Below are 24309 nucleotides of genomic sequence, written 5' to 3' on the forward strand. Positions count from 1 at the left end.
CGGCCAATGCTCCGGTGGCATCCCATTCATCTCTCACCAGTCCTCTCATGCACATGGTGGAGAGGGCACTGGATTTAGAGTCAGGAAGTTTGGGTTTGAATTTTGGCTCTGATACTTCCTGGCTGTAGAACCCAGGGCAAGCTACCAGACTTCTTAGAGTCTCACCTGTAAAATGGGGACAATAATAATAGCCACTCACATTTAAGTTTACAAAGTGCTTTTCTCCCAGCCATTGGGGAGGGAGGGATTGGAGGAAGGGACTTAATGTGACTTTCATTGGTGAAGGTCACCCCCATAAGGAAAATCCCTCTACTAAGCACTGGTCAGAGCAACAAGCTGCTCTTTTCCACAAATGACATCTCACTTCCTCTCTCCATGCCCTTGCATAGGCTTTATGTTCCCTGTAACTATAATTTACATCATCCTCATCTCTGCCTCTTAAAAGCCCTGGTTTTCTGTGCATATCAACTCAAACACCATCTTCCACAAGAGGCCTTTCCTACTCCCCTCAGTTGATTATGTCTCCAAGTATCACAGTTGTTTGGGGAGAGGAAGCCAAAAGATCTGTCATTTCCAAGGTGTAGGGAACTTCAGATGAAGAAACTTCCCCTACCAATGAAGATCAGCACCCATTCTTTAATTTATAGTTTTAGAGACTACAGTGCTTGAGGCACTAAGAGGCTTAATGGTTTGTCAAGGATCACCCAACCAATGTGTGTCCAAAGTGGAACTTTCCTGATTCCTGGGCCAAGTTTCTATTCATTGTACCAAGTGGATACTCAAATAAATCAAATCAACAAGCATTTACTAAACTCCTACTATTTTCCAGGCTAAGTGCTAAGTGCTGGGGATAGAAAGAAAGGTAAATACAGTCCCCACCTTCAAACCGTTCACAATCTAATGGAGGAGGAAGCATGTAAACAGCTATATATAAATGAGATATATGCAGAAGATATAAATGTAGATATAGGTGACATAGATATAAATACAAATAGATGCATGTATGTATATGTATATATGTGTATATATATATAATATTCATACTATATATGTATGTATCAACTATATACACTCATACGCACATATATACATATATACACATATATATACGTATAGTCTGAGTATTATTATCCCCATTTTACAGATGAGGAAATAAGCTCAGAAAGAGCTTACCCAAGGTTACACAACTAACAAGTGTAGAGCCAGAATTCAAACCTGGGCATCTCTTGATTTCAGATTCAGTATTCTTTCCCTTACGTCAGACTACTTGTACTGCCTACCTCACAGACCTTTGTGAACAAAATATTCATCAGCCCCAAAGCACTCTAGACATTCTAGTTTTTCCATATTGTTTTCTTGTTGAATTGCATCGATACTAAACCAAGTGCTCTTTATCTTTTTGGGTGTCCCTGTTCCCTTTGACAGTCTGGTGAAGCCAGAACCCTTTCTCAGGTGACTTTTAAAATGCATAAAATAAAATGCGTAGGGATAAGAAGGAAACCAAAGGGTAGTGAAAAGAAAGATGTGTTTTTTCCCATCCAGGTTCCTTGCCTCCCTGAAATCTTTCCACAAATCTCTACTCTAGATTATTCTTCAGAATCACAAGTTCTGTGTTCACACTGTCATTTCCCCCCTCCCTAAGCTGGCCTCCATCCTACAGACCAGCCAGGCCTCTGAGTGATCATAATCAGAGGAAAGGCAGGACAGTGGACTTGCTATTTTGCACCCCACCTGGCCACAAATGGAGAACATGTCCCGCAGGTATGCAAGCCCGGGTTAGAAAGTGGGTTAGATGAGAACCGGCAGACAGAACAAGCGATATGCTAAACACCAAATGGCACATATGGCTTCTTGCAAAATGGAGTTTTTGTTTCCTTGCATGCACGACTGAGGAATGCACTTTCTCCTGGATCTAAAGCAATCACTTGGCTGCAAGCACCAATTCTTGGTCCAGGGCTGGTCTCTGCCTGGGGAGGCTAGGCTGTCATCAGATTAAAACTCACAGACCTTTGGCTCTTTGGTTCCTCAAGCATCCCTATAACAAGCATGGCCCATTCCCTTTGCCTCCAGCGGCTTTTTAATAGTATTACTCGTATCTTGCCTAAGTCGCTTAGCTATTGTGCGCTGGGCTTTGTTTTACATTTCCAACGTCTGATTTACCATTCTCACCTCTGAATTTTCCTGGATGATTATCTCTGCAGCTGGATCTTATTTTTAACTACTAGGGCTCATGAATGTTTAAACGGAGCATAAATAGCCAGCTTCTCTCCAGACAGTCTCTCCACCAGCAAAAGCATCCTCCCAGCAGTGTCCTGTCAGTGCAGAAAATAACCATAATAATGCTCTGCCCCTAAACACAGGTCAAATTTCACAGGTAGAGAGTAGCTTTCTCACTCCATGACCTGACATTCATGCTAACAGAAAAATCATAAAAGATGCTTTCTGTATATCAGCTCTTCAGAAGGTTTCCTCCATGAAAATAAAAGTCCTCTGTAACAGAGAATTCCTGTTTGGAGCATAGATTAAAAGTTAAGTGAGACCTTAGAGGTCATCTAGTCTATTTCTCCCATTTTACCTGTGAGGAAACTGAGGCCTAGGAAGATAAAGGGACTCCCATAAGGTCATCCAGGTAGTAGGTAGAAGATCCTGGATTCCAACCAAGTACCCTGACTCTGAGTCTAGCACTTTCCACTGCACTGTGATGCCTTTATCTAAGCTTGTTCAGTCTCACTCTTGCAAATTACAAAGTCCATGGTTGACCCTTGTTACTGACCCTCATCTAGTTCCCCTGACATAGTAGTTAGATTGTTTAACTTGGAATCAGGAAGATCTGGGTTCCAATACTGCTCTGTGAGTAATCTGAGCCTCATTTTCCTCATCTGTATGAAGAGGATGATAATAGTACCTAGTTCATAAGTTTATGGTGAGAATAAGAGAGCTTAAGCATATAAAGTACTTTGCTAACCCTGAAGTGCTGTGTAAATGCCAGTTATTATCAATGTTATCTGGTGGGGATGAGGAAGATTTGGAGGAGAATCAGGAATGGAGCTCAAGGTATGGAACCTTGGTACTAAACTAGAGGTGGGGGTGGGGGGTGGGGAGGGGAGAACAAGTTCTCTAAGCTAAGGGTGAGAGCCTAGGGCCATTCATTCCAAACCAGTGGGAGGCTTCATCCAACCTAACTCTCACTTTTAAGCTGCTTAAGCATTCAGATAATTGAATTCAACTATCTATTCAAGTATTCATTCAGATAGTTGAATAACAAGAATTTGAATGACTTGTCTTTTCCATAATGCTAGACAATTCTTCCTCCAAGCTTTAGATAAGGTTGGTTATCTAGAAGACAAATATTATACCTCTTTCTTGCTATCCATTGCCTTGAATGTATGGCCACAAGTAGTATCTGATTCATTTAATTTAAAGTATTAGCAATGCACAACACCTCAACCTAGGCTCAAACAGCCTGCCCTTAGAAGGAAGGTCTCTAGTTGGCATGGTGGATAGAACTCTGAACCTGGAGTCAGAAAGACCTAAGTTCAAAAGCTGCCTCAGACACTAACTACCACGTCCGTCACTTGACTTTACTGAGCCTTTGTTTCCTCATTTGTAAAAAGGAGGGGTTGAACTTGTCATTGTTGAGTTGTTTCAGTTGTGCCTGACTCTTAGTAACCCCATTTGGATTTTCTTGGCAGAGATATTATGGTGGTTTGCAATTTCCCTCTCCAGCTCATTTTACAAATGAGAAAACTGAGGCAAACAGGGTTAAGTGACTTGTCCAGGGTCACACAACTAGTGTCTAAGGCTAGATTTGAATTCGTTCTTCCTGACTTCAGGCCTGCAGGCCACTGGGCCACCTAGCTTAATGACTTAATGATCTCCAGATTCTAGCTCTAAATCAATGATGCTATGTTTGGTCTAAAAAATGACAGGGATAGCACTGGAGTCATCAGGCAGTGGAGAAGAGGTGGGTATGTTGCAAGCAACGGGATACAAGGAGGCTTTACACCTAAATTGGTTTGGATTTTTTTTTCTTTTAAAGTCATCCAAACAAGTACAGAGTAGGGAAGGTATGGCTAGACCGCAGTTCATATGGAAAAAATGTGGTTTTAGTGCACTGCAAACTCAATATGCCACAACAATATGGTCTTGGACTGAAATCTGCATTAACAGAAATCCTTGTTCAAAGAATCCATATTCCACTGGGGGTGACAACACATGGAAAGTTTCAGCTGCAAGTTAGACACAAAGTTCCCATGGTTCTTAGGGTGTAGCAGCAAAGCAGATGGTCAGTACTCTTCTTTAATGTCATTTCCATTGATAATACCAGTTTTTGATGTTGACCTATTTGATAGTGTCAAGGGCATTAGTTGCAAAAATTTTCTTTTTGGGGGCATGCAATGGCTGGAGCACCATCAGGAGCCATTGCTAAGATGCATCTCCACAGGGAGTTGCTACCCAGGATGGTGGTTGTGGACACTGGGTTAAAATCATTGCTCTTCCCAAGGTTCTTGGGCTCAGGGTCCCAGATTGTCTTCATCAGGATCTATTCCACTATTACTAATCTATCAGGAGCCATGGTTACCATGCTGTGTTACATTTGAAAATAGCACCTTGATATGATTTTCTGAATCCCTTCCTCACACACACATACATACACACACACACACACACACACACACACACACACACACACACACAGCTGAGCCACAGGGTAGGGGTCATGTTTTCTTAATTCTTCTTCCCCCTCAGGTTACCGGAAGCTGCTAAAGGACATGGAAGATGGACTGATCACATCAGGGGACTCATTTTACATCCGGCTGAACCTGAACATCTCTAGTCAGCTTGACTCCTGTTCTATGTCAGTAAAATGCGATGAAGTGGTACATGTTCGTGACACAATGTACCAGGATAAATATGAGTGGCTATGTGCTCGGGTTGATCCATTCAGCAACAGGGACCTGGAAATGGGAACTATCCCCAGCTACAGAAGGTGAGCCTAGAAATATAAAGGAATCTATCCAGTGGTATTCTGGTAAATGTTTAACAACCAGGGGGATGTGCATCTGATTCACTTTCATGTTTCATCTGCCTCATTAGCATTTTCTCCATCACTTTCTTAAATCTAGACAATCTAAAGTCAACCCCAAATTATAGCCTTTGCTGATTTCTGTGGTGTAAGATGCTCGCAGTGAAAATCCAACAGTTGGCTCTCTGTAGCTAGTGTGTGCTTGCTTCAGTACCCCCTCTGGGTTGATCCTACTCCTGGCTTGTCCTGGTCTGAACGCATATTGCCACCTCTAGCGTTGAGCAAATGTCCAGAGGACTGGAGAAGAGGGACTGAGGAATCATAGGAATGTGCAAAGGTTGAAATGGGAGTGTAAAGGAAGAAAGAGGGTACATATGTTCATAGGATCATAGACCTGGAGCTAAAAGGCCTCACGGGCTGTCTAGTACCATCCTTTCATTTTACAGATGAGGACACTGAGAAAGGAAGTATGGTGTAGTGGACAGAGTACTAGTCAGAAAAACCTGAGTCTGAATCCTGCCTGGAACAGTTACTATCATTACAACTCTAGGCAAGTCATTTAACCTTATAAGGCCTTAGTTTTCCCAATTGTCAAATGAAGGGTATTAGAATTGTTTGTTTCACTTCCGATTCTAAATTTATTGATACTATGAAGTCAGTGTCAGTAAGTGAACAAACCTTTATTAAGCACTTAATATGTGCCAAGGAACTATGATAATCATGGGAGATATAAAAAAATGCAAAAACCTGGACCCAAATCTCAAAGAACTCACATTCTAATGGGAGAGACAATATGTACACAACTATATTGCAAACAAGTTGTATACATTTTAAGTGGAAAGATACTACGAGCACAAGATACTGGGAAAAGGCTCCTGCAGGAGGTGGGATTTTAGCTGAGATAGGTAGATGGATAGATAGATTGATCAGAGTGGGGTAAGATGGGAGAGAATGAGAGAAAGAGAATGAGAGAGAGAATAATTTATTAAGCACCTACTGTGTACCAGGAATTTCTGGAGACACAAATAAGAAAGTCCTTGCCCCCAAGAAGCTTACAAGCTAAAGGGGGAAGAAAATGCATAAAAGTAAACTAAAAAAGCTTAGGAAAGCAGAAGGCAGAGGTGAAGGACGGTGGACCAGGCATGCAGAACAGTCAAATGGAAAGGAAAGGAGTCAGGAGATTGGATGTTATGTGTGAGAAGCACAAAGAAGGCCAATGTTGCTGGATGTCAAAGTGTAAGAAGACTGAGAAAAGGTGGGAAGAGACCAGATAGTGAAGGGCTTTAAAAGCCAAACAGGATTATTTCTTTGATCCTGGAGGTAACCACAGCCTTGAGATAATCTCTACTTCCTTCTCCCAGAGCCCAGCAGCTGCTTTTGGTGAAGCTCCAGCGGCTGATGCACAGAGGGAATAGGGATGAATCAGAGAACTCTCACCATACGCTAAAGGCTCTACGGGTAGGTCTGCCCCCAACATTGCCAAGCCTCCACAACTCCAGAGAAAGCAAAGGAGCTCTGTCTTCATCTTCCTAGGAGAAGCCAGTTCATTACCTCCAAAGGCAGAGAAGACCCCATTAACCAGCACTACCCTCATGCTATACATATCTGCCATTTATCTTCCATGGGATATCTCTCTTGGACACAAATGCCCCTACTCCTCTCCTTCCCCAAGGGCTCCTAGGCCTGGGTAATAACAACTTGCATTATAATGGCACTTTCAGATGAGCAAAGAGCTAAAAATAATATTTAGCAATTATATATTGCTTTAAATTTTGCAAAGCACCTTATACAAGTGATCTCATTTCAGAGTAACCTCATAAAGCAAATGATAGAGATGGGAACTCTAGACCTACAATTTTCCTGGATAGAAAACTCCCTCATGAGGAAATTCCTTCTACTAAGGCAGGTTGGCAACTTCTCTTTTAACTTAGTTTTAGAGTTGCCTAGAGCAGGGATGTCAAACTCAAAAGAAAAAAAATGGGGACCGCTGAATATTACGTAAGGATTCTTGAGGACTGCAAATTGCCTTGGTTTTAGAATGTAATATTATCTTTGTTTTATTGTATTTTTATTTATTTCATCAAATATTTCCAAGTTACATTTAATCTGGGTTATACACACTTGGAAGTGTGGTAGGCCTTGTGTTTGACACTTTTGCCATAAAGTTCAGTATGAAGGGATTTGCCCAAGGTCATACAGCAAGACTTAGACCCAGGGCTCCTAGTTCTGAGGCCAACTGTTCATCCACTGTGGCACACTGTAACTATTATTGTCCCCAACTTACTGATGAGAAAACTGAGGCCCAAAAAATTTTCAGTGATTAGATGAGGTAGAGGTTGAATCTAGGTATTCCTGACTCCAAGTCTAGCACCCTATCTGTCTAATGGATCATACTTTTTCCTGCCTTCCAGAGTCTCATCCCATGTTAAGACCTGAGGAGGAGATGGGTAATCTCCTCACATATCTACCTTCCAATCCTCCTCAGTCTCTCAGTAAGGGAAGGTTTGGTTGTCAGTCTTAAAGTTCCTTTGTCATCCTAGGTAGCCTAAACCGACTGATTTATTCCTGTATCTCAGGTCCCTTCTTTCTTGGCACCTGGTTTCCCTCTCTCTCCAGGCTACAGATGTTGGCAGGACACTCTGCCCTAAAGATGCCCCTTTTTCATAGGCTTCCCTTCCAGGCTTCACCTTTGAAAAGAAGCAGCAGTGACTGAGCCAAGTCTGCTGGCAAGTGATGTGTGGCCTTCATTCCATCCTTTCTTGGTCTCTGAAATCTCCACGAACAGGCCCAGGTCACCTTCCCCTGAGCTCTGGACACCTTCCATTCATCCCATTATGTTTTCTCCTTCTTTGAAATCCTCTGCTTCTGTGAGAGTTGAGTTTCTTCTCCCTCAGCCTAAATGTCTTAAGGCTAGAAGTGTTGCTAAAATGATAAACGGTATCTCACCTATCATGCCATCCTCAGGAGAGTTTGATTAATTGATTGACACACTGGTTTCAGAACACACTGCAGCCTGAGGAGCCTGTTTCAATGAATGACCCCCGAGTAAGCCCCCGTCTCTCAAGAGCAAGCATCCTTTTTGGTCAGCTCATACAGGTAAGGCTGTTCAGAGACCCCCACTCCCACCCCCACAGCCCCCATCCTGATCTGCTCTGGGGCTTTGGCATTTCCATGGGCTTGCTCTGTGAAGCTTTTTATAAAAACGATAACAATAGTTTTAACTTTCCAAAGCCCTTTGACATCTATAATCTCATTTTATCTCTGCAACAAACCCATGAGATCATAAGATCACAGAACCATAGAACCATTTCTGGAAAAGATCTCACATATTTCTAGGACAGATATTTTTATGTCTAGTTGACTAGTAAATTAACATTAGTAATAGCTCACGCTTATAGAGAACTTTAAGATTTACAAGACAATTTACACACATTATCTCACCCAAGTTGCGTAATAGTCCTATGAGGTGTATACTATTATCATTTCTATTACCCAGACAAAGAAACTGAGCCTCCCAGAAGTTAGACACCATCCAAGGTCACACAAGTGGTGTCAGATGGAGGATTTAAACCCAATTTCTATGAATCTAGAGTTAGTGTTCCTCTATCATACTGTAATGAGGGTGGTAAGAAAAAGAGACCTTCAATGATATCACATCATGATGAGGACAGTTGGAAAATGAGGTCATTTGCTATTATTACCTGATCTAGATTGTTAATGTTGGGGCTATTTATTCTAGAAAATCAATCTGTCGATCAGTAAGCATGTATGAAGCACCTACTATGTGTCAGGCACTGTGATAGGCACCAGGAATACAAACAAAAATGAAAAAGTCGCTGTTCCTGAGGTGATGGGAAGGTCAAGGAGGACCATCTAGACAGGTTTAAAAATCTGCTCATCATTGAAGGTCACTCATTCACAGTCCTTCCCAAACCACCCCCAACACCCACCCAGAATAGAGAACAAATCCATTCAAGTCTGGTTAGAGACCAAAGCCTGGGAATTTAGTTTCAGCACTCCTCGAGGGGACCAATCCTCTTCTTTCTGGTTCTTTTTTTCAGTTTGTTAGTCGATCTGAAAACAAATACAAGAGGATGAACAGTAATGAACGAGTCCGTATCATCACTAGTGGCCACTCAGGGAACTTGACCCGGGCCTCACTCGATGTTATGAAGCCCTTGTCAGAGAAGCATGAAGGTAAGAAATGCCTTTGGAGACATAGGAAAACCAGAAGCCTGGAGATCAGATGTCTATAGAAAGCCACCCCATAAAACCTAAATTCACTTGTCCGTAGCAGGGAATTTAGTGGACACAAAATGCTCACCATGCCCTGGATGGAATGATTTCATCAAGGATGATGGACTTTGGGGTTGGTGAGATTGGGAAAGAAAGGAGCAGTAATTGGACACATTTGCCTGAGGGTGAAGTGTTATATCCTCAAGGTTGGGATTGACATCTATATAACTACTGGTGATTGGGAAAAATACTTCACTGAGCTCCTTCAGACCAAGAGGTGATAGGCTTAAAGTGCAGAATGACACATGGGTTTTCAGACACAGCCAGTATGGGAATTTGTTTTGCTTGACTACGTATGTGTATGTGTGTATGTATGTATGTGTGTGTATTGCATATGCATATGTATGTATGTATTACAAGGGTTTCATTTTTTTCCTTTTTCTCAGTGGGGAGATAAGGGTAGGGATGACTGGGGAGGGGGAGCTATGGATAGGGTTGCTGAAAAAAAAGAAAAGAAAGAAAAGAGAAACTTTGAAACTATGTTTTTTAAAATGCACAAAAGAGAATAGAAAGAAGGTCTAGAAGGAACCGCAGACCAGCAGGACAACTCTGAAAACAAACATGTTGAAACGATTATATGCTTACTAAGAAAAGCCAGCTGCATATAATAGAAATTCATGATTTCATATACATCCCTCTCTTTCTGTCCTATGTATGTGAGAATGATCATTTTAGCTAATGCTTATTAAGTTCAGGACTTTTAAAATGAGGGATATAGAACCCAGAATACTTGGGTGAGGAAAGACAAGATGAGTCTGAAAGCTGAATAAGCACAAATCCGAAATCCAGGTTACTAGCATTTATTAGGCATCTACTACGTGCAAAGCACTTTACAGATATTATTCCATTTTATCCTCACAACAACCCTGCAAGGTAGATATTTACAGTTGAGGAAACAGAGACAGAGATTAAATGATTTGCGCACACCCATGCAGCTAATAAGTGTGTTAAGGTCAGAGGTCTTCCTGATTCCAGGCCAAGCACTCTCTCCACTTCACCACCTAGTTGTCTCTAGCTTCCTGAAGATGAGCACAGGAAAATCTGTTTCCTAGAGTAGGAATCCAAGCAGGAAAGATAGTAATGAATCAGGAAGCAAGATATGGAGCATAGCAACTTTTTGTCTAACTCCACCCATTTCCCCACAGTTCCATTCCTTTTGGGTAGCCTGCTGTACTCCTTACACCTCCCCGGACCAGCAAGGTCCTGGGTCAGATTCTCTATGTGCCTTCCTGATTCAGTGAGATCATGAAGACACTGTTCAGAGGAGCAAGACCCCAACCTCATTATTTGTGTCAGGCTTCCCCCATCACACTAGGTTTATGGCAGCCAGTAGCACCTGAATGCTGATATTAATTGGAGTTGTTTGCTATGAAGTGTTTATTTATTGATTTTTTTTCCCCTCCCACTGAGAGCCTCTTGCCATTCCTCAGGCTGGTGAAGGGGATGTGCACCACATGGGCACAGCTCAGGGTCAGGGAGGAAACAAAGAAGGGATTGCATTTCTAGCATCATTGCCAACTATTTGCTTGAGAACTGTTTCCATATCCCAAATCTGAAGGGGTAGAACCAAGAGAGGAGGGATGAATGGGACCCAGCCAAAATAAACGTCCCCAGAGGAAAGCTCAGGGTCCATTATGGACAGCCTGTAAGATTATGACATTATCTCCAGGAACAAATAAGAGGCCTTCTGTCAATCATATAATTGAAAATCAGACCGAGAGAAATGCTGGGAAAGAAACTACAGAGATCCAAGCCACAGCGATGTTGGGAACCAAGAACATCGATTTTCTCCAACTCTTGGCTCTGCAGTGCCTTCCTTTCCCACTACTCGTAGGGCTCAGACTAAGCTGGCATATCTTTCTTCTTTTGCAGATGTGGACTCAGAAAATGACCTCAACAAGAGACTCAACCTGATCCCATACAGCTCGGTGCGCTCCTTCTACTCTGAGCGCCGAAGGCCCGTCCTCTTTACCCCCACCATGCTAGCCAAGACCTTGGTGCAAAAGCTGCTGAATTCTGGAGGGGCCATGGAGTTCAACATGTGCAAGCCAGGTGAGTGACATGGGGAGCTTAGCCCCAGGATATGGATAATAGTTTCTCCTCTTGGGTCTCCTTTGGGTCTATATCAGCCCTGTGCTGGGTTGCAGCCTTGTGAAGAAATACATATGCACATACACACATACGCACCCATGCGCACACATCCCCCAGCATCCCTTTCCTGTGGAGGTGAATTAGTATAGAAAAATGGATGAAGTCAGCATTGTCTGCTGCTCACTTGACTTAAATTATGATTCACCCTCAGGGAGTGAATGAGCGGCTGCTTTCCAAGCTGGCTAAAATAATGATATCTCATCTTTGTATAGCTTCAAAGTCTTCTCATGTACCTTTTCACATTTACTTTTCAAAACAACCATGTGAAGTAGGTAGGTAGATACCATACCCATTTTACAGGTCAGAAAGCTGAACAAGGGATTTTGTGACTTGCTCAAGGTCAGAGTCAAATCTCAAATCCAGGTCACAGATATGGAGCTAGGAAGCCAAGTCCACCCCCCTCCATTTTATAGTTGAGGTTCAAAAAAGTTAAGAAATTTATATAAAGTCACACATGTAATAAACAAAGGAAGGCTTAGAACCCAGGGCCTATGACCCAAAATCCAGTCTGCCTTCCATTGCCTGCTAATTCCTTGCCCAATGCTGTTCCTACCATTCCATGCTGCCTGACAATGGGGTGAAAAAAAGAGTGAGAATGCTCTAGATGCCTCATTCTGTGATGTTCTCCTCGTGGAGAGCTGGGAGAGATAGTAGAGATTTCTAGCTACTCTTATATACACAGGAATAAATTATTTGTCATTGTATCTTCTCCAGCATCTATCATGACTTGTGACACTATAGTAAGCATGGAATAAATACTTGAATGAATGAATGGAATGACTCTATGAAAGGAAAAGTATCCCACACAGCAGAGCGTGGGTTTTATTTAGTGCTTATGAGCCGATGTGGAGGGGCCATGTCTCTCAGGATAACTATAATAACTGTAAGTCACATGAGCTGCCTTTCTGGCTAGGGAGATGACTACCCCAAAACGCTTCCTCTGCACCTTGACTACCCATGAATTTCTCAGCCTCTTCCCTTCCCCCGCCTCCCCGCAACCCTCCAGGCCTGGCCACAGCCTTGCCACCTGTGACTCACATGCATACCACAAGGACATGTGTAAAAAGAAAGGAGGTTTCATTTCATGTTTCAGGACAGAAGTATTTTCCAGCTGACGTCCTGACCGATGTGCATTTTGTAAACCTTATTTTTAAATCCCATTTCACCAAGCTGAACTGCAATGCTCATTGCATTCCACCTTAACCTGCTTGATTCCCCTCAGTTATTCATCCAGACCTGTTTGTACCTGAGGGCTCCTTGCCAGGGCCACATGCTGGCTCTTCAGGGTCTTTCCCATAGTCTTATCCTTCCATAGTAAGTCATTTTGCCTTAGTGACCAGCAGTGGCCTAGAAAATTTGCTTGCTAACTTCCTCATAATCTCTTCTTACCATCTGGTTCTACAGCTGCTTGTTGAGCTGTGAGCTTTGGACCTCTCAGTAGTAGTACATGACACACCATGGACCACTTTGTCTCTTTGGTGTGGATCACCCAGTACTTTGGTGTGGGATCTGGGCTAAGTGGGACTTATAATCATAAGATTTTACAGCTCAATAAAACCTTGGAGGATATCTCAGCCTACTTCTCCGTTTTTTAGTGGTGAAATGACTTGTCTAGGATCACACAGCCAATTAGTAGCATTCAATAACTAGAACTAAATTCTAGGAGCCCTGACTCCTAATTCAGTCTTTTCGGCCATTTTTCTACCATTGAGAACTTTTCTTTGGCCTTTCTTTGTATTCTCCAATGCTTAGCACAGTGCCTAGCACATAATAGGTCCTTAACAATTGCTTATTGGTTGATGGCTTACTCCTAGTAGGTCAAAGCAGAATCTTCTGAGCAGATGAGATGACTGTACTAAAAAGTGGGAGGAGGAGGCAACCAAGGGTTTGAGTAGAAGAAAAGACTCCCACAGTAGGTCTAATATTCCATATGGACAGAAATCAGATCCACTGTACTCTGTCTCACACTACCATGAATCCAGAACCACACTGTTAAGGAAAACTCATTGTTGCTATGTCAGTCAATGAACAAAAAACTGAGGTCACTTAGTTCAAGCCTTCTCTCACTGCCAGCATTCTTTCTGCATTATCACGGAGAGAGTGGACGTTCATCCCCTGATGGAACACTACCATTAACTGCATTCAGGGCACCATTGTTAGGCTTTGTAGGATCAACAGTCAAGACCCCTGTGTGTGTGTGTGTGTGTGTGTGTGTGTGTGTGAACGTATGACAAATGGTCTATCTCAGACTTTTACTTACAGCTTTTCCAACTTAATAAGATTCAGTAGAATTTGCACTCTGCTGGCTTAACTCTCAGGAATCCAAGGTCATCTCCACATTGCCATGGACCTTAAGAATAAGTTGTAAGGTCATACATGATAACTGTCCAATGAGTGGGGTAGGCAAAAAATAAGTGATACAGGAATCCAGAGGAGGGAAAGGACACTGCGGGCTAGGCAATGGGAAAACTTTTTAACAGCAGCAGTAGTACATGATCTGAGCCTTTGAAGAATAGGCAGGTCCTGGATGTTATGCAATAGTAATGACATTTGCAAAGCGTTTAATTCATAACAACCTCATATAGCTAGTACTACAGGTGTTAATACTCCCCTTTTATGGATGGGGAAACTGAGACTGAGAGAGATTAAGCAATTTTTGTAGGGCCACAGAGCTAATTAGTGTCTGAAGTGGAATTTAAACACAAGTTTTCCTGATGCAAAGTCTATTGCCCTATCCGTTGTGCCTCACTGCAACTGAAGCCTTGTCTTTCTTCTCTCCAGATATTGTAACAAAGGAGGAGTTCCTGAGGAAAGAAAGAACAGAAACCATCATCTTTTCCCGGGAAAAGAATCCAAACACCTTCGAATGCATTGTTCCTGCCAATATCGAAGCTGTAGCTGCCAAGGTGACCTAGGGTTGAATTGAGCCATCTGTGGTTATCTATGTATATGCTTCTTTCTTTCTTTTTACAAATCTAATGATCCATTTGCTACCATCTTGGTAAAGGCCAGAGTTGGAAGAGTTATTCCTGTTTCTTTCCCTCTCCCACTCCCAAGTTCTTACCCTGTTTTGCCCTTCATTTTCATTGTTCCCTCTCTTCCTTTACACATCCAAATTAACTTTCCATTTGTGCTAACCTTTTTCTCCTCCCTTTCTCCAGCTTCTCCATTGCCCTTGTATACCGGACTTCAGTATGTGTTTATTTAGCAGAACTATCTTCTATTTTTAATGGTTTTCAGTGTTTGTGTCCTAGTTTGCATTGTTAGGTATGTGTGTGTCTGGTTGTGATAACAGGGCCAGAGATAGAGAAAGAATGTGTCAGTGAGAGACAGGCAAAGTGAGAGAGTTGGTGTCAGGCACGACATTTGCTGAACAAGTGGAAAGTGGGAGATTAGAATGGTCTTTGGCAGGGGATGAGAAAAAGTATACATACGCAATTTAAACAAACACTTTGGTTGTCCTGTTTTCTGATCCTCAAGTACCTGTGCATTGTGGAGTCTATCAGTCCTAAGCATGGAAGCAATTCCTTACCCTAGACAAGAAAAATGCTCAAATTGAGGCCAATGGCATTACCCTAGACTGTGGGAAACATAAGATGTCAAACTGCTTTTGGCCATTTCAATGAAATGGAACAGTTACATATAGGTAAGTGGCCAGGAATTTTACATTTAATGTCCATCTCCTGTCTCCTTCCCATCTTGATACATAAGACAAAGACTTGGACACAGCTATCATTAAACTTAGGCAGTTATGCTGCACAGTGGACAGAACACTGGGCCTGGAGTCAGGAAGATCAAAGATCAAATCCAGCCTTAGACACTTACAAGCTGTGTGACCCTGGGCAAGTCACTTAACCCTGTTGACCTCGGTTTCCTCATCTACAAAATGAGCTGGAGACGGAAATGGCAAGCAACTCCAATATCTTTGTCAAGAAAACCCCAAATGAGGTCATGAAAAGTCAGACAGGCCTGAAAAACATCTAAACCAATCAGTAAGCTAACATACCATATGTTATTATGTAGGGTTGTACCCCTAATTTTGTGAACTCTGATGGCAGAGCATTGGGGGCATGAGTGATAGCAATGACAAGGAAAGATAATTGGATGATAGGCTTAGAACTAGAAGGGATGCTAGAAGCCTTCTAGACCAGAATTGTCAAACACACAGCCAGCAGGCCCGTGCAGCTGCATTATTGTTGAGTGCCACCTGAACTAGATTAAAATGTAATTGGGAAATATTTAACAAGATCAATAAAAATACAGTGATGCCTTCCACAGCTCAGGAGTTAGGGGCACAGTGCCCCTTGCAATCTGGAAAATTGTTTGGCCCTTCCTTTGTACCAGAGAAGAAGTCGGATTTTCTTCTTTTTCTTTTATGGAGTGCTTACAGCACCTTATTATATAATTTGGCTTCAGTATCTAGTCAGAGGCTCTGTGTCATTAGTTGGCCTTCATGTGTCTTCTGCAAAACTCCCCCAAAATTCCCATTTAATTTTTGATGCTAACCCAAGATAGATTGAAACCATAATGGGTAAAGTCGTAATGTACAAGGAATGTAATGTAGAAGGCACCGTAAAACATAGATAACATTACATTTTAAAACTAAGTCAATGTGCAGCCCACAGGGATCCTTATATAGAGATTAATGACCCCCATTTCTATTTTCTGTATGGTTTGACAGCATTGGTCTGGACCAATGCCTTCATTTTACAGATGAAGAAACTGAGCCCTAGAAATATTTTGTGACGTTCTGTAGGTCACACAGGTAGTAAGTGGCACAGCCAAGGGTTTGGGACCAAAATGACTTTTAGCTTAAAAATAACTTCTATCCAATAAAAATTGCATTTGTTGTTAAGCTGTTTTTCAGTCATGTCGAACTCTTTGCATGGGTTTTCTTGGCAAAGATACTGAAATGATTTGCCTTTTCATTTTCCAACTCATTTTACAGAAGAGGAAACTGAGATAAATAGGGTTAAGTGACTTGCGTAGGGTCACACAGCTAGTAAGTGTCTACAGCCAGATTTGAATTCACGAAGATGACTCTTCCTGAGACCAGGCCAGTCCAGGCACTCTATCTACTGCCCCACCCAGCTGAACATTTCAAAAGGCATTGAATGCCCACTCTGTGTCAAGGATGGACATATATGGTCCATGGGGTCACAGAGAATGGGACATGATTGAACAATAATATGTCAAGAAATATGCTAGGCACTGGAAACAGAGACATAAAAATGAGACAACTCTTGCCCTCAAGGAGTTTATGCTCTTTTAGAGACAACATGTACACATACAAGTCTATCCAAATTATAGAGAGGATAAGTACAAGGTAATTTCAGGGACCGGCCCTAGCAGCTAAGGGATCTAGAAACATCCCCTATAGGAAACAGTTCTTGATCTGAGCTTTGGAAGAAATGAGGAGTTCTCAAAAGTGGAGGCAAAAAAAAGAGTTGCATTCCAGGTATTGAGGACAAATTATATAAAGGTGTAGAGATAACATATTGAATTTTGGAATTACTATTTATGTTAAAAACATCAAGAAGGTTGGTTTAGCTGGACCATAGAGTATATAAAAGGCAATAGTATAACTAAAACTGAAGCCTGGTTGAGAAGGTTTTTAAATGGCAAGTACAGAAGTTAGTTCATATTTGATTATCAAAGCAAAGGAAAGCCTGTGGAGTTTAGGCTGGGCACAGTTCCTACGCTTGAAGAGTTTACCTTCTACTAAGGGATATAACACTTACAAAGATAAATACATACATGACTATTTGAGAAGAGAGAGCGTTCTAACATTGGTTTCCACTGGGAAGTTGCATATAAAATGAATCTTGAAGGAAACCAGGGGATTCTAAGAGGCACAAGTGAGAATGGAGGGTATTCCAAGCCTATCTCTTCACCCTTCAGGCAAGGGAAGTCACTCCCTGATTAACCAGGAAGTGGAGTTATAGTGCCCTTTTAGAACTGCTGTGACGACATGCTGAAAAGAGACATATACAATAGCCTTAAAGGTAGGTTTGAAGAATTAATTAGCCCACCAAAATGGGCTAGCAGATTTCTCAAGCCCTTTCTACCCTGGTGCAGTCATCCCAGGGACATGCTCAACAGGCAGTCAGCATCATGTATATGCAGTGCCACCCAGAGCTGCCAGTCATCATTGCCATTTTTTAATAAAGAGCTTACTTATAGCCTAATTTATTTCAGGCCCTGGGCTCCTGGACTACCATGTGTGGTTATGCTCTATAATGTATAGACATCTGAGGCGTATTAAGTGTGTCTCCGGGTGTGTTGGTCTAAATTGGATCTGCGCTTTCATTTTTTCATCTCTAGCACAAGGGTGCTTTTAGTTTCTGGTTTTCACAGGTTCCCTAGCTGCTGAGGCTGACACCAGCCCTTTTCCTGTGCCAGCTTCTCTGTTGGACATGCTGTCTGCCATTATACACAGGCACATGCAGATACACAGACATACATACCATGCAATATGGAGATTTGTCCTCCAGTGACACTGTGATGGTTTTGTTTCTAGAATAAACACTGTCTGCTGGAGGCTGGGATAAGCTGTACAAAAGATCTGATCAAAGCAAAGATCTACCCCATCGTTCTCTTCATCAGAGTTTCAGAGAAGAATATCAAGAAATTCAGGTATGTCTCAGAGAGTTTTACTTTTGTGTGTGTCGACCAGCTGTCCTGTCTGTAATCTGTGAAGCTTCCCCCAGGCCCTGCCTCAGGAAGCCTGCCTGGGCATTTGGAATGTTTCCTGCTCTCCCTGTTGGTGTGGCTGGCTTCCCAGATGCTACCCTAAACAATCTCCCCCTTCACTGCCCTATCAGTGTGGCCCTCCTGATTAGTCCCTGCTCAGAAGGCACCCCAAGTCATATCACTCTATGCTCCTTCATGACTCCCCTTACCCCCTTGCATACAGCTTGCTGCCTCCAGACTCTGCCTTTTCCCATACCCCTCCTTCTACCCAGAATGCCCTCCCTACTCAGCTTACCAAACTTCCTCAATTTAAAAAACCCTGCTTAGAGCTTACTTCCTCTGCAAAGCCTTTCTTGATCCTCCCTATTGCATGGCTGCACATTTTCAGAGTACTCACCTCAGCAGTTAAGTGGGGTCATGGAGGGAGCACTGGGTCCAGATGCTGGGCAACTGGATTACCCTCCCTGGGCCTCAGTTTCTATATTTTAAAATGAGGAAAAATTTAACAGCAGCTCTCCTACAGGGTTGTTATGAAGAGCAAGTGATTTAAACATAAAGCACTTTGTAAATCCTAAAGCTCTGTATAATTGTTAACTAGTGTCAATCAACAAGCATTTATTAAGCATCTACTGTGAGAAAAGAAGATAAAAATTAAATTTAATTTGTTCTCAAAGTGCTGATTGGCTATTGAGAAAAATGACATATATATTGCACACACATACATACATATATACATATATATATATATACACACATACAAAAAAAAGAATATAAAGTAGACCCAGAGTAGAGTCCATCAACATGCATTTATTAAGTGCCCATTGTTTGCCAAGCACTGAAAATAAAAAAGTTAAAAATGAAAGAATTATTAGCCTCAAGGAATTTATGCTTTATCCGGGAAAACAACATATGCACATCGAGGTAGAAACCAAACATCTACTTAAATACAAGGTAGAGAAGTGGAACGATGTCGTGAGTAGAAAGCCAGTCACAGACCCAGGAAGATCTATTTTCAAGGCGTATTTCTGACCTACTGGCTATTTAACTATGGGCAAACCACTTAACTTGTCGCTGCCCCAGGCAACAAAGTGGCTCCATAGGGCACAGAGCACCAGCCCTGGAGTCAGGAAGACTTATCTTCCTGAGTTCAAATCTGACCTCAGACACTTACTAACTAGGTGACCCTGGGCAAGTCGTTTTACTCTGTTTGCCTCAGTTTCCTCATGTGTAAAATGAGTTAGAGAAGGAAATAGCAAACCAGTCCAGTATCTTTGCCAAGAAAACCCCAAATGGGGTCACAAAGAGTCAGAATCAACTAAACAACAAAATGGCAACTCTCTAAGACTACGTTTGAGAGCAGTTGCCCATCTGCACGGGTGGGAGGTTCCTCACCAGGGAGCACTGTATACTGACGATGTCACTGAATGGAAAATATATATGTACACAAGACAATTTAGGGGCCAAAACGGGAAGTAGACACTCAGAGATATTAATAATAATTATTATTATTAATAACATAATTATTAATATATAGTAATGTATTACTAATGTAATAACAATTATGATGATAGCTAACATTCACATGGTCCTTTAAGGTTTTCAAAGCACTTTACAAATATTATCTCATTGGATCCTCACAACAACCTTTGGAAGTAAGTACTATTATTACCTCATTTTACAGATGAGGAAACTGAGTCAGAGGCTGTGACTTGCCCAAGTAAAGAGATGGAACTTGAGTTGACCTCTGAAGGAGGCTTGGCATTCTGAGATCCTAAACATAAAATGTTAAAACTAGAAGACAACTGCTCAGGTTCTTAACCCCAAATCAGGGAACTTGAATTTTTAAGGGAGTGAAGAGGTTGTTTTGTTTTGTTTTGTTTGCCATCTTGACATAACTAAGTCCCAATTAGTGCTAATAATGAATTCCCAAGAAATGGTCAGATTATTCAAATTCTCATCACATTATTTCCTTTGGACTGGAATCAGTTACCATATTTTTACATATAATTATAATTTTAAATAAGTGCAAATTGTATTAATGTAATCATTTCACAGGGTTCATTATTTGCACTAATTGGGACTTTTTAATAACTATCCAGTAGAATTGGTTTCCTCTGTAATCCTATGTACTTCATTTTTTTTTTTTTTGCATTTAAAAACACATTCTGAGTCCATAGGTTTTACCAGGATGTCAAAGGGACTTAAGACACACACACACAAAGGTTAAAAATCCCTGCACTGGAGATCTTGTTTAGCCTTCTTATTTTAGCCATAAGGAAAGCAAAAGCCCAAAGAGCCAGACCCAAGATCTCCTAACTGACTAATGGCAGAAATGGGACTAAAAACCAGGTCTCCTGATGTCAAGGGCAGTTTCCTTCCCCTATAATACATTGCCCTCTAGCACTGTATTATTGCACACCTTTCCCCAAACAACTAATCCAATAGTTACTTCTTATATAAATTATTAAACACCTGCTAAGTGCCAGGTACTATGCTAAATGCTATAAGTAACAGGCTACTTACCCAGAGTGTTACTGTTTGTACTTCACTGGTGTTTTGATATCTATTTCATGGGAGTCCCCAATGGCACTGACAAGGAGAAAGATGGTTTCTGAAAGCCAGGCCCCTTCTCTACAGCCTTGCCTGCTCCTTTGTGTCCTGTTGGGATATACTGGGGGCCAGCGTGAAGAGGCCAGGGCCAGGTAGAGGAAATATAATAATCACCTTTGGTGAAGCCTACGTGGGTGTAAGTAGGTGCAGGGTAGGTAGGGGAGGTAGCCAACTCTACAGTCCACCTGAGTTCCTACTCCACAGAGTAGCTATGAGATTCAGAAACACAATCTATATAAAACACTCCACACTCTTTAAAAGCATTGTATAAATGTCACTTATTATTCTACCAAGCTGGGGAAGTAGAGGCAGCTCAGTGCCATAAACAAAGCACTGGGTTTGGGGCCAGAGGACTCAAGCTCAAATCTCTGCTCTTTCTGTTAATCCCTAGGTGAATTTGTCAAAGTTCCTTCGCCTCCCTGAGCCTCAGTTTTCTCATCTGTAAAATGAAGGAATTGTACACAATGATTTTAAAGGCCTCTTCCAGGTCTAAATTTACGCACTATGATTATTGTTGCTGTGTGTTTGTCCTTTGTTCTCCAAGAGGACCATGACATCAAGATGATGACATGGACTTGCAGTTGACTTTGATTTGAGTGAGGGAGGGCTGTGCAAGGTCACCAGCCTCACTTTCTCCTCCAGAGACATCTGGGTCCAGTGGCCTGATATTCATCAGGATGACTGGGGATAGCCCAGGATGCACTGGGAGACCCTGGCTGTTTTAGGCTACGGTCTTATCAGACACTCACTTTGAGTGAGATACACCCATTCAATGAATAGACCTCCTTAAGTCATGGGATGGCCCCTTTTAATAAAGAAAAGAAAAGTCAAACTGAGGGAAAGATCCTCACGGTTCCTGGGTAAAAGAGAAAGTTACTATTGGATGTACGAACTAGCATTATGAAATCACACATCCAGGATCCAGTAGAATATAGGCTGCTTGAGGGCAGGGACTATTTTATTTTTATCTTTGTACCTCTCCCCAAATGCCTAGCACAATGTCCAGCACATAGTGGACCCTTGCTAAATATTTGCTTGTTTTATTGAATGATGAGATCACCATTTCCTGAATCTTTGAATTTTCTCAATACTTCTATTCAACCCCCTAGTCCTGAACACTTTAGAACAATATCAACTAATTGAAAACATGTTATTATTATAATGATACTTAACATCTATAAAGTGACTTCTATGTGTCAGGTTTTATAGCTTGTCATTTGACCCTCACAACAACCATGGGAGGTAGGTGCTACTATTGTCCCCATTTTACAGATGAGGAAACTGAGGCAAACAGAGGTTAAGTGACTTGCCCAGGGTCATACAGCTAATAAGTGTCTGAGTCTAGATTTGAATTCAAGTCTTTTTGACCCCAGGTCCAGCGCTATCCACTTCACTGCCAAGTACTGTGCTAGGCACCAAGGGTATAAAAGATAAAAGTGATATTGTCCCTGCCTTCAGGGTGTTTATAATCTATGAGAGGAGAAAACATATAAGCATATACATATGTGCAAAATAAATATAGGGGAATATCAGTTGAAGAACTCACTATGCTATTACAGAGAACTGGTTTCAGAGAACTTGAGGTTCAAGTCTTATCTCTGACATTCTGTTTGAGGAGGTTTTTTGTTTTGTGGAGGCAATCAGGGTTAATTGACTTGCCCAGGTTCACACAACTAGGAAGTGTCTGAGACCAGATTTGGACTTGGGTCCTCCTGACTCTGTGACTGGTGCTCTATCTGCTGTGCCACCTAGCTGCCTCTTGACACATTCTGTCAGTGTGACCCTAGGGATATCACTTAGCCTCTCAGCAGCCCAGGTAGCTCCCTAAGATTATAAATTGCTGAGCAGGTGCTTATCTGCATTTATCTTGTCAAGTCACCAAATCACTAAGCATTTATTAAGTACCTACTACGTGCTAAGCACCAAGGATACAAAGAAAGGAAAACACAAATCATTCCTTCCTTCAAAAGAGCTCACAGTCAAATACAAGAGACAACATGCAAGCTACTGTTTACAAACAAAATACATAAATGGGCATTGGGAGAGGGAACTTGTTCACTGAGTTAGCTATGCCAAAGAAATCTCAGGTGTGATTCAGAATAATTGGCGAAGAAGACAGTAGCGGCTGGGGTAGTCAGTAAAGGAGGCGATGTTGGCATTGGGCTTTGAAAGACACCAGGGATTCTAAGAACTGGATAGGGAGCGTGGCCTCATGGTCCAGGCATGATCCAACTGGACCAAAGGCCTAAAGAGAGAAGATGAAATGTGTGGGTGAGCAGTTGGTCTACGACCATGACCGTTGCCCTGGTACTCTTTTCCTTCCAAGGACCAGTTTCTTTTACACTGGCACCACTGATTGTGTGTTCTTGGGCCATAGGAAACTGCTGCCCAGGCCAGAGACGGAGGAGGAATTTTTAAAGGTGTGCCGCCAGAAGGAGAAAGAACTGGAAGCCCTCCCCTGTCTCTACGCCTCGGTGGAGGTTGACATGTGGAGCAGCGTGGAGGATCTAATCCGGGTCATCAAGGAGAAGATAGGAGAGGAACAGCGAAAAACCATCTGGATTGATGAAGATCAGCTGTAGAACAGGCCTTGTATTGAACTGGACTTGTCAGTGATGCGCAGGCCCTGACCAAGCAGAGTTTGGGCAGGTGGAGCCCCCCAGGGCAATGCCCGAGGCTCCCCAGTGTTCCTTTGCCGGCTCTGTTTTCAGGCTGCAGATGGAGCAGATGCAAATGGGAGGAGTTACTCGGGCCTGTGGGTAATGGGAGCCCCAGGGACTGAACTTCCACCCTGATAAGCAGCCCTACCACAGTATCTCACTCCCCTTCCCCCCAACCCACTCCTACCTCCTGGGACAGCAGCAGCTACTTTAACTGTAGGGATGGAAGAAAATGTGGGAGGGAGTTAGGAATAATTTATTCCACGTACTGCCTGGACCCCATCCCAGTCGTTTAGCACTCCTGACATTATCAGAGCACAGAAATCTTCAGGGAGACATGAACCCAGCCAAAGGACACTGAACCTGAGGCCTCTGGGTCCCCTCCCAGACCAGACTAGCGATTGAATGTAATTCACCAGGGACTCTGCTCATTGCCTGGTCATACTGGAGTCCCCCAAAAGCAAGACCACTTCTCTTAGCTGTGGTCCGTTCTGCAAGTTACACATGTGAGTAGCCTGGCCAGGCTGAAGTGAAAGAGGCATACTGCACTGCACTGCACGGTACTGATGTTGGGTTTTTTTTCATTAAAGTCCCCCAAACCCTCTATTTGCCTTCATTTCCATGTATTCTCTACCATTCCTCCCTTTTCCAGTTGGCAGTAACTTTAAGCATCCCCTATTTCCTCACCCTAACCCCTTCCCAGTATTATAAATTGTATACTTCAGCAAAAAAAGCCCTTTCAGAAAGGGCTTTAAGCTTTTTTGTTACTTGCTGAATGAAAAGATCCCCTGGGTAGTAGGGAGGGTGCAGGCAGTTTTCCTTTGTTACTTGCATGGTACTTATAGGACCACCGTGGTCATAGAGTTGGCAGGA

At 42.4% G+C, this 24309-nt stretch overlaps 1 protein-coding gene across 4 annotated transcripts in view; it reads left to right on the top strand.

The window, feature by feature from the left end:
• Positions 1-24040, top strand: part of CARD11 (caspase recruitment domain family member 11) — a 131597-nt gene extending 107557 nt beyond the window's left edge. For all 4 annotated transcript variants that reach the window (XM_072597684.1, XM_072597687.1, XM_072597688.1 and 1 more), the window contains 8 exons: positions 4750-4990; positions 6388-6484; positions 8027-8122; positions 9088-9223; positions 11195-11374; positions 14255-14379; positions 17994-18109; positions 23154-24040. In XM_072597684.1, coding sequence (XP_072453785.1) covers positions 4750-4990; positions 6388-6484; positions 8027-8122; positions 9088-9223; positions 11195-11374; positions 14255-14379; positions 17994-18109; positions 23154-23358 — 1196 coding nt within the window. In that variant the 3' untranslated portion in view covers positions 23359-24040. The remainder of the gene's footprint in view (positions 1-4749; positions 4991-6387; positions 6485-8026; positions 8123-9087; positions 9224-11194; positions 11375-14254; positions 14380-17993; positions 18110-23153) is intronic.
• The last annotated feature ends 269 nt before the right edge of the window (positions 24041-24309 follow it).

Source organism: Notamacropus eugenii, chromosome 3 (genome assembly GCF_028372415.1).
Source record: "Notamacropus eugenii isolate mMacEug1 chromosome 3, mMacEug1.pri_v2, whole genome shotgun sequence".
Taxonomy (NCBI): Eukaryota; Metazoa; Chordata; class Mammalia; order Diprotodontia; family Macropodidae; genus Notamacropus; species Notamacropus eugenii.